The sequence below is a fragment of the Phalangium opilio genome, unplaced genomic scaffold, assembly GCF_054372755.1.
Source record: "Phalangium opilio isolate 3A_F unplaced genomic scaffold, DU_Popi_V2 ptg000231l_1, whole genome shotgun sequence".
NCBI classification, from domain to species: domain Eukaryota; kingdom Metazoa; phylum Arthropoda; class Arachnida; order Opiliones; family Phalangiidae; genus Phalangium; species Phalangium opilio.
Window position 1 is genome coordinate 245,427 of NW_028324222.1, and position 16,411 is coordinate 261,837.

The 16,411-nt window shown below is 35.5% G+C and overlaps 1 protein-coding gene and 1 long non-coding RNA gene across 2 annotated transcripts; one reads left to right on the top strand and one right to left on the bottom strand.

Annotated features, from left to right (window-relative positions):
• Positions 1-1,822: 1,822 nt before the first annotated feature.
• On the bottom strand, positions 1,823-2,407 carry LOC149612797 (uncharacterized). Its single transcript, XM_089858169.1, has one exon. It carries the CDS (start codon positions 2,405-2,407, stop codon positions 1,823-1,825), a length of 585 nt encoding a protein of 194 aa, XP_089714295.1.
• Positions 2,408-3,799: 1,392 nt separating this feature from the next.
• On the top strand, positions 3,800-4,703 carry LOC149612798 (uncharacterized). The gene is made up of 4 exons (XR_016376288.1): positions 3,800-3,830; positions 3,903-4,155; positions 4,312-4,413; positions 4,492-4,703. It is a non-coding gene; the product is annotated as an uncharacterized LOC149612798 (long non-coding RNA).
• Positions 4,704-16,411: the final 11,708 nt, after the last annotated feature.

The window sequence follows — 16,411 nt, forward strand, 5'->3', positions numbered from 1 at the left end:
GTATCTCCAAACCTTCGACTACAAAGTCTAACACAAGAAAGGAGTCGAAAATATAGTCGCAGACGCCCTTTCAAGAGCTCCTCTTGGACTGTTTGCCATGTCCGTCGCCTCCACCATGGAAGAAGAAAATCAAGAAGCATCATACGAAAACTCTAATGTCCCTTCGGATCATTCTCATCATGCATACGTTCTTCCTCCATTGCCACACGCGAATTTTCACATTTTCGACCGCGATGACATCATTACCGCCCAAGGAGAAGATCCCATTATCCGCGATATTATAGAACTATTACGGCAAGACAACCCTCCGGAACACCCAGAGTTCGAGATGGTCAACAACTTAATATACAGAAAAGCGTCTGGAACACGTCCAGCAAGAATCTATCTACCAAAATCTCTCCGAAGGGAAACCATGAGACTTCTGCACGACCATCCTCTGTCCGCTTCTAAGTTGAAAGCATCTTGCCACACTAATCCTGACAAGCCATCAATCTCTCTGATAAAATCTGTATGCTATCCAAAGTCATGCAAATTTTAAACCAAAGCTACTAAATGGGGGTCTACTAATGAACGGGATGCGAGAAGTCAATATTACAATTTAATGAAGCACAAGCACAAAAATCTACGCGTTGAGGAGTGTGGACTTTTCTTAAGCGAAGATTATCCCTATCTTGGCGCGTCCCCAGATGGTTTAATATCTTGTGATTGCTGAGGAGAGGGAGTTTTGGAATTGAAATGCCCTTATGTTTTTCGCAACGCGGTAATAGAAGAAACCATTGGTTCAGAAAATTCCTATCTCGATGGGGAGATGTTGTTGATTAAAAATAATTCCTATTTCTATCAAGTTCAGGCGCAGATTTTTATAAGAAATAGGAAATTTTGTGACTTTTGCATTTGGACAACAAAAGATTTTTTTATTCAACGAGTTCTGCCTGATCAAGTTTTTTGGAATTCTGTCCTTAGAAAGGCAGGTTTTTTTTCGACAACGTGATAATGCCTGAACTTTTGGGGATTTTTCACGCGCAGTTGGCAAGTTCCAAAGGAAAATGTATTGTCCGTACAAGAATCAGACAGTCTATCTTCATTAGTTCCACAACCAGGAACAGCAAATTTACAAGCTCAAACTATTCAAGCTTTCGCGCCTCCTAAAATGAGTCAGGTGCAAAAACCCTCGCAAAGCGAAACCGACCCAATTTCAAAAAAACCTGAGACTCAAAGTCCCTCACCTTCTAAAACACGTTCCCCTTCAATTCTACAAGCAACTCTGGCGCAATCCCCACAAAGAGTGAACCAGAGAATTCTTACTCCTCAACGTCCTAACATCAGGTGTAACAGTTCTAAGAAATTGGAAAGAAAGCGTAAAAAGTGGTGTTTGCCTAACTGTAAAGACAAACGAACGGATAAATTCATTGCTTGTGATAACGCGACCTGTTCAGTAGAATGGTTTCACGTGAAGTGCTTGGGAATGAAATACATTCCTCCAGGGTCTTGGTTTTGTCCTCAGTGCAGAATCCAAACAAAATAATATATGAATTAACTGAAAACATTGTTATATTTTATTTATTTTAAAAAAGGTTAAAGGTATCAAAAACCTCGGCATTAAAACAAAGCTTAAAAAGTTAAGTTCCTATTATTTATATGTTATAATCTATTTATATATAATAATTAGAGTTTATGTATTTTCTAATATTTGTTTGGATTTAAATCTTAATATATTTAACTCCTTTTTTAAGTACAAAATAATAAAATATGGGATATCAATAAAAAGTAAATTTTCTTTTCCTTGAAATAAACCAAACATAGTTTTTCTAGTCAATGATAGTTATTCAAATGGTATAATTGGACTAGAAAGATTCGTCAATGCACAACAAACTACCGCAATTTTGTCAATTGCCGCTAAATCTTCGCCATCGCAACATCCCAAAAGTTCAATTGGCATTTTTATATTGAGAATCCTAAATTTTTGGCGAAGAAAACCGATAACACGCTCTACATGTATCCTTACATGTGCTATATCTCTCGTGGACTCCACGTCTTTTGCCGCTAATTGGTTTTTTCTTCCTTTTTTCGTAGGGATTTTAACTTCGGCATAATGAAATGCAACACTCTTCTCAATGTCAAAACCCCTATCTGCTAAAAGCACGTCTCCAGGCGGAAGATTTTCCAAAATACCACAATTTTCGGTGATGTGTGTGTTTGTCACATGACCTCCCCAGCCGTTCGAAATGAAAGTTACTGTCCCTTGAGGACTAATTCCAATTAAAAATTTCACAGTATTTTGATGTTTATACTGAGACCAAGTTTGCGCTTTTGCCAAGAGCGAGGCTGATTTGTCACAAAACACCTCAAAACAATCTATGACAACAACCGCCTTTTTACCAAATTTTTCTTGGAAAGTTATGGGCATTGTTTTTTAAAGGGCCTCTCGTTCTGGCCAAAAAATGTTTTTACAATTTCGATGGTATAAAGCATTTAGACAGTTATAAAATTTTCTCCCAACAGTACGGTCTGAAACGTTAAATCTGTACGCAAAATCCAAGTGGGTGCAACCTTATCTTAATTTCATAAGCGTTAACATCAGTTGTTGAAACTCGGTTAATTTGGCTTTCGGGGCTTAAAAAGGTAAGGTTTGACTTCTTCATACACTACGAGCAATAATTCATAATTTTCTAATCCCGTAAAAAAGTTCACCTTTGCGTCTTGGTCCTTGAAAAATGACTGCTTCAACGAATGTTTTTCTAGTTCCTTTTTAGTTTCAAGGAGACTAGAATTTAATTTCTTCAAATCATTGATAAGATTTTTAGTCTTCTCTTCCGACACTTTCAGCTTTTCTTTCAAGTTTTCAATTCGTAACTCTGCACTTTCTAATTCAAAAGTGTAAGAAACCCTAAACTTGGTTTGCGTTCCCTGGTGAATTAAATCAGGTCTTGCTGGTGTTTTCTGCACTATTCTACAGGGCCGGTAGGCCCTTGTAGATATGACATGACACCCTTCCGTAATGTTAAAGAAAAAGTCACACCTTTTAGGGTTAGCGTCCCATAGAAAAAGCATTAAAAAAATTTCGGTTTTTTAAGGAAATTGAGACAGGCCATACGGAAAAACTATAGCGAAGTTAGTTTTAGGAATGCTTCTAAATTAACAAGCATTTATTAAATGAGAAACTTACCTGTTTCGATTTTTAATTAATGAATTCTAATTTTTGTAATTTAACTAATTAAGATAGTACGTCAAAAAATTACTTTTGGGTCAGAAGTCAGCCTAACCTGCTAGCGCGTTTAAACTTATTTCCCCATTTTCGTTCTCATTGATAACTAGAACGGCCTTGCTTTTTGCGTGCTAACAAGTTACGTTGATAAATTTCAAACGTTTGCTTTTATGTGGAAAATTCCTAATTTCATAGCAGACGACAGTAAGGCAACTAAAATTAATTACTTTGGTATTTCATCCGAGCTTGAACACCTTTATTTGGATTTGCTAATTATCTATAACACCCTTAAGAACAAATACTTTGTTATCAGGTCGAATTTTCATCTAAAAAATTAATTCAGGTAAATAATTACAGTTAATAGAGGTTTTTATATCTTTTGAAGTAAGTTTTTCGACGTTCTTTACGGCCAAGGCTTAAGTTGTATTTTAGTTAGTCTATGAAATTATAGTCTTTATAGTGTAGTGTCTGTCCTCTTCAAAGATTATTAAAAGGGCTTATTTCCAGCTCTCATTTGTTTTGGAATTCTTTATATAGTCTGCTCCGTTTTATGCTAGAAGCATTTCCTAACCAGGCTAACCCCAGGTTTTTTTACTGTATTTACCATGTGCGCTTCCAATTTGAAGTAAAAAATGGCATATTTATTCAAATTATTAAGGTGTTGAAATAAAGGTAGTGCTTTTCACCCTTTGAAAAGATCGAGAACTTCAAAATACTACTGGAAAGATGACAAAAAGTTCAATGTGTTTTCCTTACGGCAGTTTTAAGAGTCGTCGTGTTTACGTTAGCGCAGTTAATTCAACATTCTCATTTGAGGTATACAAGGTTTCATTATTTGTTAATCTCACTAAAATGCTACTAATTGTGAAGGTGTGTGATATAATTCCTGAAACTCAACCAACGTAGAGGACCAGATCATTCATTAAAACAATTTCTATACTTTTGAACCAGTATGTTATGTTACGTTAATCATTTTAGAAACTATTTGTTACCAACAGTGGATTTTGTTAATTCATAAATATAACAGTGGTGCTGGTTGATCCAGGAGGACAGTGTCGTTATGTAATTTAATTAGTCAAATAATTTCCATGTTTACATCTGCGCAGATTTTTCAAACGTAACCACGTGGGAAACGGAGGGTTATGTTGTTCACTATTTCCACAGTTCACATTGCCGTTTATTTGACTAAATTGCTATGAATTGTTTAGGTATTTAATTTAATTACTGGTATTCAAGTCAAAGTTGCCAAACTATAGAATCACATCATTCATTAACATATGTTATAGATGATCTTTATGTTACCGAAAATTTAGCACGGGGTGTGATAAAAATTGAACGCAATGAGTTGGCAAGAATGAAAAAACTCTTCTGAACTTTACTATAAAGGTAATTTGAAACTCATTTTATAAGCTAAATCAACACTGCCAAACCTCAATCCTTCATAAATTTAAACTTAATTAAGTATAATTAGCGTGAATTTAAAGATGAAATGTACATATTTTGGATAAGAACTCGAGTAACTTAAGATTTAAACTGGACAAGCTGTTGGTATACCCCATGTTTTCTATTTCATACTTAAGTTAATTTAAATTATCTTTAAAGTACATTAGTAGGCGCGAAATTCGAAAGTGTAGGGTAAAATAAGATTCAAAAGCTCCACTAAAAATTCCAATTAACGTGAAGTATATATTGAAAGTCATTTTATAACCTAAATGTACACTGCCGAAACACAATCCTACGTTAATTGTCACTCAATTAAATATAATTAACGTGAAATTAAACCAAATATATTCATTTTTTGGATAAAAACTCAAATAACTTTTAATCTTATTAAAAATTACCCAAGCCATTGGTAAACCCCAATGTTTTCTATTTCACACTTAAGTTAATTTAAACTATCTTTAAAGTACATTAATTTGCGCGAAATTCAAAAGTTTTGGGTAAAATAATGACTGGCAAAAATGTTAAACTTCACTAAACGTTGCAATTAGGGTAAAAAATGCCAATAAATTATACTTTTAAGCTTAATCCACTCTCCCGAACCGCGCTCAAATTAAGATTAAAACATCACAAGTTTTTCGCACAGCCACAGATGTTTCCTATTTCACTTTCAAATTAATTTAATTCATCATTAAAATACATCGAAAGCTCTTACATATTTTAGGGTAATTGCAATTAAAGTTAATATTTTATCGAAACTTGTATCCACACTAGATAAACCGTTAAATTAAACTTAACCAAGTTTAATTAATGTGAAATCAATCCAAAACACGAATGTTTTTGGAAAATTCATGGATGCCTTATAATTAAACTAACAAATTATAATTAAAACTACACTTATCTTACACTCAGCCTCCATTTTCCTGTTTAATTCTTACACTTAAATAAATTGTCATTTAAAAGCATTTTTCCCATATTGAAAGAGAGCCATTGAAAAGGAGCGAAACTTAAAGTTTGGGAGGGGATGTTACAGTATTTGTGCCATGTTACAATTTTAACACTACCAGACTTAGAAATAGCACACGTCCACTGGTCCAAAACCAGTTTATTGGTTGCTTGGACCAGTTTTTAATTGAAAAAATTAATAATTAAGTTTTTTGATGGGAATTGAGGCGGGACCAGTTTAAAAATTCAAGCTTTCTTCCAATTTCTACTCTTAACTTTTCTCTTTCAAACACAATAAACCGCATCACTCTAGAGTTTAGACCCAAATGAAGGGCTTGCCAAGTGGTACCAGGTTTTGGTAGTGGTATTAAGTTAGATTTAAAACTACGCGGCAGTCGGCAGTCTCGGCACGATTGGAATTTTGAAGTCTCGCAGAGTCAATTTAGTCAAACCTATCCTTTATGGTCAAACTACCTTGAACCTTCTCGCAAGTGGGCTAGCGCCTATATATATAAATAGCCCACGTATATAAATATATATATATACGGTAAAGCTAACATAATTATTCAAAATTTAATTACATTAAGACTGAAGTGACAGATATTATAAAAAAACGTCTTGGTTTGGACCAAGACCGAAAAAACAAACGATATGTGTGAGGTTTATCAATTGGCTGAAGTTTCAGATATTGCAATTGTTTTTAGTTATTTTTATCCATTTAATCCTTAAAAATATTAAATTCAATCAACTGATTTTACTAAATTAATTGAAAAAATTACATATCTACGCTTTTTCAAGAACAATTACATTTTCCGAAAACATTTTATCATGAAATTAATTATTTTCAAGGGATTTCGTGTAAGCACCTTGACGGACGTAGATTTAATTGTTGCTGGCTTGACAAATTTTCAAATTTGCACCCAAAAAAGTTTAAATCTGTAAGTTGCTAAGAAGACTGATGTTCAAAAAAATATGATAATTTAAATTTATTTTGTTCAGACTAGTTAATAAACTAAATAACTAATGTCGTCTATTTAAGACAAAGCAACATCGTTTATCCTGTGTGGTTTCATTTAGTAGGTAGCTATCTGTAACACTGGACAAATATGATAACGGTATATAAGCAAAGGTAAGGGTAAAGATTACATAAAAAGAAATACGTTTCAGTACCAATGGCTTGTTATATTCATCTCCATTCATTACCAGTTAAACGAAGAAGGTCACACTTAACTTAAAGGCCGACTTCCATCGAAAAGGGTTCTTACGAACTGAAAACCGTGCATCGAGAGTAGCAATGGAGCGACCGTGCCGATTTTCGAATCCCCGCTGGACAAAATTTTGAGGGGTTCTTACGAACTGAAAACCTTGATACGGGGGTTCTTACGAACTGAAGATAAACAATAGATATTTTCCTTCAGAGGGTCGTAAAAATCGGGAATAAAATATTTAAGAGACTTTCTATTGTTTATCTTCAGTTCGTAAGAACCCGCATAGCAAGGTTTTCAGTTCGTAAGAACCCCTCCAAATTTTGCCCCAGTGGGGACTCGAAAATTGGCATGGTCGCTCTATTGTTAAGAATCGATGCACGGTCTTCAGTTCGTAAGAACCCTTTTCGGTGGAAGTCGGCCTTTAACCCCCCCCCTTCCTCCATTTCCCCAATATATAAAATTTTACAATCACCAGTGGTTCCAGTGTTTTGGGTCATCTGAGCCGACGCAATACACCCAGCAAATATTACCATATAGGTCGAAACCTTTTCACATTAGTGAACGGTACATGACTCTCCGGACTTGCCCACCAACCTTAATAACCTAAAACTATAAAACGTTCGTGTACAAGAATGATTATTGTTGTGGCTTGACACTCGCTAGCGCCTGAAGGACCGATCACTCAGTCTAATCGGTGTACATTTGTAAGAGAGTAGACCATTTTAGAAATTACATACAGAGAATTAAAACACAGGTGTGATGCCGCCATTAAGGTCTTCTCTCTCTCTCGCCCAGAAGCACCGCTATAGGCAGTGCAAGTTGACTAGCCTCCTGCTTGTAGTCAACTTTGTTACCGTCTGGCGGTGACCCTTGGTACGAGGGAGAATACCCAATGGTGGCCTCGCCACTGTGTGTTTTCCGAAATGGTATTTACGCGTGCTAAAATGATTATGCGTAATACGTTACCGGTGTACAAGTAACGCCAACAATGTAGAAAGGGGTGGTGACGTTATAAAACTCTAAAGTACGAAGAGGGAAATTGCAGTGCAACCTTTCCTTCATAGTCGCGACATTAGAAATTTAGCATTTCGATATACGAAATTAAATGTGTGAATTCGTGCAACACCCTGGTTTGGAATCGACTTTTAAAAATTTACATTTTCCTTTCGAATTATGTCAAAGTTCGCTTGGTCTTTTTAGACAGAGTGTTTCAAATATTCATTACTGATCCCTCAGCACGTACTCCCTTCAAAATAATTAATTTCATGATAAAATGTTTTCGGAAAATGTAATTGTTCTTGAAAAAGCGTAGATATGTAATTTTTTCAATTAATTTAGAGGGAATAGATCGATTAACAGTAAAATCAGTTGATTGAATTTAATATTGATTAAGGATTAAATGGATAAAAATAACTAAAAAAAATTGCAACATCTGAAACTTCAGCCAATTGATAAACCTCACACATATCGTTTGTTTTTTCGGTCTTGGTCCAAACCAAGACGTTTTTTTATAATTCATTTAGGCTTAGAAAATGGAAAACGTTGTAAACCATTTTAACAAAGGATGCCTCGTTAGTTTTTATGGCGGAGGAGGACGTGGAGGAAGAGGGGGACGTGGAGGTAGGGGAGGAGGTGGGCGTAGAGGCGGAAAATCGTGTGGAAAAAGGATTTGCTACAACTGCAAAAAAACCGGGGCATATTGCCAAAAATTGCACAATTAAGGAAGGTAGGACAAGAAAATAATTTTATAAATTTACCTGGGTCTTTTGTTGAACAAAGGACAATATTCTTAGTTACTGTCAATTAATTTTATATCCATCAAATATTAGACGAAAAAAAGAAGAAAAAGAGGAGAAAGTAGAAAAAATGGAGGAAAATAAAAAAATTGAGGAAGAAGAAAAAAGAATGGAGGATGACACCGGAAAAAACATTATAAGCATTATAATTGTAAGTTTCCTTGAATGAAAAATAATGTTGACATTATGTTTCACGTAGGTTCAGGAAAAGGCGAATTTTTATTTCTATTGTATAAACATAATTTTTTTTGTTATTTTTATTTTTAATTGTATAAACATTATATTTTTTTATTTAATTGTATATACATTATAATTTTTTTTATTTAATTGTATAAACATTATAATTTTTTTTATTTTTTTTGAATGTATAAACATTATATTTTTTTTTATTTTTTTTAATTGTATAAACATTATAATTTTTTTTACATAACGGCAACGCTACCTTGACCGAGGCTTAACGAAATTAGCTTAGAGAAATTCGTTAATAATAAAATATTCTGTTGGCTTTTAAATTTAAAATTAATTTTAGTAAATTTCATTGACGTTTTTTGTTGTGAAAACAATAAAAATCGTACCTAATTAGCCTCCAGTTTAATTCCAAATCCAAAATTTTAATTTTAACCGAGAGCTCAAACGCCATGTTTATCTAGCTAAAGTCCCTCTAACGGCGTGAATCACGACAAAAACGCCGTAAATCCAATATAAAAAATTAGGCTAAAATGCGTTTCTCTAACAGTGCTAAAACACTGTAACTTCAATACCCAAAACAACGTAAGTCATAGTAAGTGTTTTTAATGATAAAAATCAATACTTAAACTTAATTTATCTAATGAAACTAAGAAAAGGCACATCTATGGACTGTTATCTTTCATTTAAGATGGTTCCCAAACTTAACGAATGAATAGTTTTCTTTATACACGATCCCAATTAAGGTCATTTTTCAAAAAAATCCCATGTTATCTCAATGGAAAAATGTAGTATTTTTCACCAAATGTCTGATTAATTTTATGGATTCTAAAACCACCCTTAACAACTTATTTCTTTATAGAATTAACTATTAGTTGGATCTCTTTGAAATTCTAACCACAAAATAAGGGCCCGAATTTTAGTTCACTGGCAAAATTTCAAAGCTGTAAACACAATACGAAAAAAGTTACGGTCAATCAAAAAAACCCTCCTTTAGCATTAGAGGCAGTATCAAGTCTTATCTAAGAGAGCGACCGCTCTCCTAGAATTGAGCGAGTCCAAAGAAAGTTCATAGAGTACTATTATTTTAATTTCAAATGTGAAAGTAATGGAATACTTTACGTGAGTTTTCTGGTCCGTGACCAAATAAGGATTTTTTAAACTGGACATTAGGCCAGCGACTTTCCTGACTTGGAATAAGTAAACTGGTCCGTGATCATTGACCAGAGCACGTCATCTGCTAAACCAAAGAAGTGGATAATTAAAACATTAGATTTTTAATGTGTGAAGTCTGGTTACCCTTGAACTTTCTTAGTAGTCTCGTGGACCACTGACCCCCCTCCGATTTAATTTTTGAACTGGACCAGGCAATTTTTAAACTGGTCATATAACGTTGTCCGTGCCATATCAAATAGTCTCTAACCATTGTTAGAAACTAGAGAGAGAAATTGGGCAGTAACACTGATCATGCCCTGAACTATGAGAAAGCATAATACGACGGTTGACTAAAGTACACTTGATATTACATCATTTTGCAAAACCGCGAGTAAAAATCTTACTGTCCCTATTGAATTTGGCGCCATTGGTTTTAGAATAATTAAAATGTTCCACTGCGAAGCGTGCCGGTCACGAATGGGGATGTAACGTCTTTAGGAACTTTTTAAAACGCAAAACCATACACATACTCTCCCAAAAGTAATTAATGTAATGATAAAATGTTTTCGTGGAATGGAATTGTGGTCGAAAAGCCGAGATAAGTAAATTTTTGAAATTGATTACCAGGAAAATAATTTATTTCAACGGAAAACGGTAATGGAACGTTGTTTTTTCTAAAGCATGCATTTAAGTTTGAATTAAAAAGAAAAATTAATATCTGATCCTTCAGACAAGTGATAACCTCAGTCTTATCGATACTTTTTAGGTCTTGATTCTAATCAAGACATTTTTGATTATAGACAGATGGCCCTAGTAGCGATTTCCGAATTTTCCCTCTGAAAAAATGAGACGTTCCAAATGGAACGTGGCAATACTAAATGAGGAAGTAAAAAGTTCTGGAGCATCACATCTTTGTTCACCAGTGCCATAATCTATTGCAAATGCCACAGCCCTTCACAGTCTCATCCAACTTTGGTGTATACCAATCAGGGCTGGCCATCATAAGATTTGAAATAACCATGCTATTAAGGACAAATTTGTCTCAAGCCGGTCCTGTTTCTTGAAAATGCTTGCATGGTTACTTGATATTTTACTTCGTAGCCAATGGCTGATTATAGCTGCACAATATTGCAGAAGCTGTGCGAATTTTTGCTTAAAGTCTTCTTATTTTAAACTAGTCAACTTGAAGCTCAAAAGCCAATGGACCACTGTTCGTCCTTTGGAGATTATGTTGCTACCCTTTTAAGGCAGATTTCGACACCAGCAAAAAGAACGGCGTGCGAAATGGAAATAACAAAATTTATTTATGGTTGTATAAATGAACAATAGTCATTTCTCTACTTGTCATCACTTTGTATTTTATCTCCATATTATTTGTTATAAATATTCATTTGTGAAATAAAGTCTGTGTTCAAACTCTGGGTCTATTAACTCCTGGTATATCCCATTGCCACTCAACAGCGCCAGAGTCGCTGTAAAAATAGTTCGTGTAGGTGTTTCTAAGTTCTATTGCTGTGAATGAAGCTCTTCGTCCTGTTGTCGGTGCAATTTGTTGAAGACCATTGGCTGGATGCTCCTGTATATCTTTACGCCACTCTCCAACAAACAGATTCCCATTTTCGTCCATTTGGTCAGAATAGTTGGGCGGGTTGTAGGATTATTTGACGGATTTTTCTTCCTCTTTCAATAAAAAATTGTGTAGAACTACTGTCGCTTTGACTACAAGATCGGCGTTTTTAGGTTTCATCACGATTGACTTTGTGAAAACCCTCCATCTAGCAGACAATAATCCAAAGGCGTTTTCGCTACATCGACTAAACATAACTATTGGTTATACTAATGATGACTTAAATAAGTGTATTTTCTCAAATTCACCTTGCCCTGCTAAGCCTATAGATAAACACTCTCTTTTGAGAGTTCAGTTCTTTGGCAGCGTATGGACGTACGAAGCAGGGGAGAAGCTGAAAGGCTTCGTCTCCAACGAGGACATGAGGAGCTTTAAAATTAGTTCCTGGTAAAATTTTGGATTCTGGAAAATTAACTTTTCCTTTAGAAATGGCTTTTCCGAAATCCGATGATTTGAACACTCCTCCGTCGGAAGATGACCCGTAAGCACCAATGTCAACCGTCAAGAACTTATAATTGGCATCCACAACCGCCATTAGGACGATGGAATTAAAGCCCTATATGTTCAATTATAGTAAGGCGAACGAGAAGTATCAAGTCTAGTTGGTAATGTTCACCTTGTAGTTGTAATAAGTAGAACCGGAATTGAATGGCTGTTGGATTCGCACATGTTTGCCGTCTACAGCACCACAGCAGAATGGGAAGTTCCATTTACTTTCGTATTGCTGAGCAGCGTTTGCCCACGTTTCACGCGTTGGAGTCTATCCAAAACAATCTCTCGTATGTCGAGTATTTGAACGACAATAATCGGCCAATAATGTTTAACTCACCGGCATATATATAGGTTGCAGAACATCCCAGATAACTTCGCAAGTTTTTTTAAATTTCTGATACGCGGTAGACACACCAACCCTAAACGCGTATGCCATACAAGGGAGTGAATCCCGTAGCGAGAAAGCTGCCGAAATATGATAAGGTTTAGGTATGAGTAAATACAATTTGAATTTTAAGTGGGCTGAAGAACACTGTAGTTCAAACGACCATATTTAGCCTACTGAAAATGATCTACCCATTGTTGATCGGGGGGAGTAAATAGAAACATGTATATTTTCGATAGGCAATGGTAAGTTTTAGCAATCACCGTAATGTTAATGCCAGTCTTTCAGATGAGGAGATAAGATCATTTCGTCCTAGACAACGAGTCTGAAGCTTTTCCGCCACGAGAGACAATAGCATATCAAAGGTGGATGGGTACATCCTTGTGAAATTGGCAAACTTCGATTCGTCAGTCTTTCGCATATCCTTGAGCTTATTTTAAAAATTAATTAAATGAAACTGTTTCATCACTAAATTTTAATTATTATTTTCGTTATCATTCCATCTAGACGTGGGCACATCATTGTACTGACCCACTCAAGAAACTCACTAATGTACCGAATTGGCCTTCTGATTTACAATTTTTCCATATAGGATGAACCCACCATCTTTTATTTGAATATGCGCGTTTCTTTTTCAATTTGAGGCGTACGCACAAAGTCATTAAAAGTAACGTTTCCGCAGAAGTAGTGTTCTTTTTCGAGAAACCATTATGACTGTTTTTAAATTTAGGCTTAACAAATTTCAAAAACAAAGAAGTTTTATATTTTCGCGCCAATGTTTTTAAAAGCATGTAAAAGACGAAGCTTGAAGTTTGTGCTTGAGCAGGTAAAAATAAGTAAAAAAATATCTCGAGCTCAATCGCAAAGAAGAAGCTCACGCTACAAGCGGATTTTTTGAGACCATTAAATCAGCCTTTAGAGTCCCCATTGCTATGAATTTTATTTATTTAATCAGTAATGTCATCACTACTACTTTTGTTGAATATTGAGCATATCCACTTTTTCCTCAAGAACTCTTCTTTCGGAAAAAGATGAAAACTAATTTGGTTATTCCAATCTTGATGTTTTCAATTTCTTTGCTTTCTCCTCTTCTCGTTTTAATTACATCCAGGTACTATACACACTACCATTTTGATTTTTCAAATGATACATTCCTTCACGCTTCAAAATATGCCAATGAAATGAATTCTTAACGTTTTCAAATAGGTAGCTGACATCCCTTTAGCCTTGGTTAGGATACCGCCCGATTGTCAATTTATATACCAGTGGTGCTTAAACAAAATTTGAAAACCTTCCCATTTCTAAAATATTAATAAACATCTGTTAACGGCGCCCATAGCCACCTCCATATTTTCCCCTAGATGGCGCGAGAACCCCAGGTAACACGAGATAGATACACGATAGAGGTTAGGAGAGCTTTAACAAAATAGAGGCAACACACTCTTTCCCTGAGACGTTGGTACGAGAGGTAGGAAACGGCGACGACACAATGTATTGACTATTATTTTATATTACTTTAACCATTAAACTACTTAATCAACTTCAATGAAGCCTCATTATTTAACCCGAAAACAACGTTAAAACATCATTTCGGCTAGTAAAATAATTAAATCGAAGTTGCTTACTTACATTAAAAGTTAACTAAATGTCCAAAGCAACCAACCCAATAGACCGCTGCCGCGTACGCGTACGCGCACGTAGTATCACGTACCTATAATCCCACCGTTGCCCAGTTTCGCCCGGAGATTTTCGCTCTTTCTAGCGCGGGAAAATAAGTATTTCAAATAATATGACGTCACATAGGTCCAGCTACAAGCGCACCTGGTGGGAAAAAACGGCGAATTAAATTGCCAGTTTTTCAATGGAAATTGGGTGCCGTACTTGGGCCTTGATATAGCGTAGGCAACGGTGGGAACATCAATGGTATCCGTATCAGGGTAAATCGGGAACCAAGCGACGAGAACAATAAGCCCGACTTTTTAGTCGAGAAAATGAGAGTCAAGTTCTTGCTAATGACCAATTTATACGTGAAACGAACGCAATTTCCGGTAATCTTGGCATACGCCATTACTATACACAAAAGCCAGGGAATGAGTTTAAAATGCGCAATTATGGATTTGGGATCAAATTTACTTGGAACTGGCATGGCGTACGTTGTTCTATCGCGAGTGACTTCCTTGGCCGGTCTCCATCTCTTACAATTAGGCCCGAATAAAATTATGGCAGATGGACGGGCCATCATGGAATATAAAAGGCTGCGTCAAAAACACAAACCTGGGACCCTATTCTGTAATTTTCTCGATCCCGACCGTAAACCTTACGGTTCCAGTAAAGTTTCCAGTTTTCCGTTTTTCGCATAGCGGTCAAATGAATATTCCAGAAAAATGCTATTCTATAACTTATCCGTTAGGTAAATGCTTTTTTCCCGTTGATTTTTCAATTCCCGGTAAAATTTCACAGTAGCGTTTTCGTTAGGCTTAAAAAGAATTATTGTCAGATAGTTCACTTGGTTTTTCTTTAATTGTTTATAAATTGTCAACTTAATTCCCTTTCATTTATCGCTAAAAATGCGTTGATAAGCAGAACATTACCTTTTTTCTTCTTCAGCAAAGTGAAGAATTCCCAATTTCATAAATCGGTAGATCATTTTAAATATCACTCTCGAAACTTAATTGAAATTATGACCAAAAATAAATACATTTGTAACAATTTAGTATATATCAGTTTAGTAGCGTTTTTGAAATAGGCTTAACAACTCGTTTTCAATCCATAAAGTCCCAACGAAAAGTTAACGTTTACCGTTACCGTTAAGTTTTCGTCCAAAAAGTTACAGAATAGACTTTTTCTCAGAACGGTTTTAGCCGACCGTAATCTTTACGGTTCACGAAAACTTTACAGGCAAAACGCTTACAGAATAGGGTCCCTGATCTTCCACTTATAGAAATAGTAAAGTCGGAAATAAAGATAGGTAGAAATAGACCGGCGTCGAAGACTGTTTTAGAAGGTGAAGGAGAGCGATCTGGTGAAACGGCAAAAGAAAGTCCAAAAAAATTAATTCTAGGAGAGCGGTCGCTCTCTTAGATAAGACTTGATACTCCCTCTAATGCTAAAGGAGGGTTCTTTGATTGGCCGTAACTTTTTTCGTATTGTGTTTGCTGCTTTGAAATTTCGCCAGTGAACTAAAATTTGGGCCCTAATTATGAGGTTAAAATTTCAAAGAGATCCAACTAATAGTTAATTCTATAAAGAAAAAAGTTGTTAAGGGTGGTTTTAGAATCCATAAAATTAATCCGACATTTTGTGAAAAATACTATATTTTTCCATAGAGATAACATGGGATTTTTTTTGAAAAATGACCTTAATTGCGCTAGTGTATAAAGAAAACTAATCATTCGTTACGTTTGGGAACCATCTTAAATGAAAGATAATAGTCCATAGATGTGCCTTTCTTTAGTTTCATTAAGATAAATTAAGTTTAAGTATTGATTTTTATCATTATTAACACATACTTTGACTTACGTTGTTTTGGGTTTTGGAATTACGACGTTTTACCACTGTTAGAGACACGCATTTTAGCCCTAATTTTTTATATTGGACTTACGGCGTTTCTGTCGTGATTCACGCCGTTAGAGGGATATTAAGCAAGAAAAACATGGCGTTTGAGCTCGGGTGCTTGTACTTGTGGGTGTTTTTAGGTACTTGTGGGTGCTTGTAGGTACTTGTGGGTGCTTGTAGTTACTTGTGGGTACTTGTAGGTACTTGTGGGTGCTTGTAGGTACTGTACTTGTGGGTGCTTGTAGGTACTTGTGGGTGCTTGTAGGTACTTGTGGGTGCTTGTAGGTACTTGTGGGTGCTTGTGGGTGCTTGTAGGTGCTTGTAGGTACTTGTGGGTACTTGTGGGTGCTTGTAGGTACTTGTGGGTGCTTGTAGGTACTTGTGGGTGCTTGTAGGTACTTGTGGGTGCTTGTAGGT

What these genes read in the sequence shown, in the direction of transcription:
- LOC149612797 (XM_089858169.1), bottom strand. Translation starts at nt 2,407, where the DNA reads ATGCCCATAACTTTCCAAGAAAAATTTGGTAAAAAGGCGGTTGTTGTC.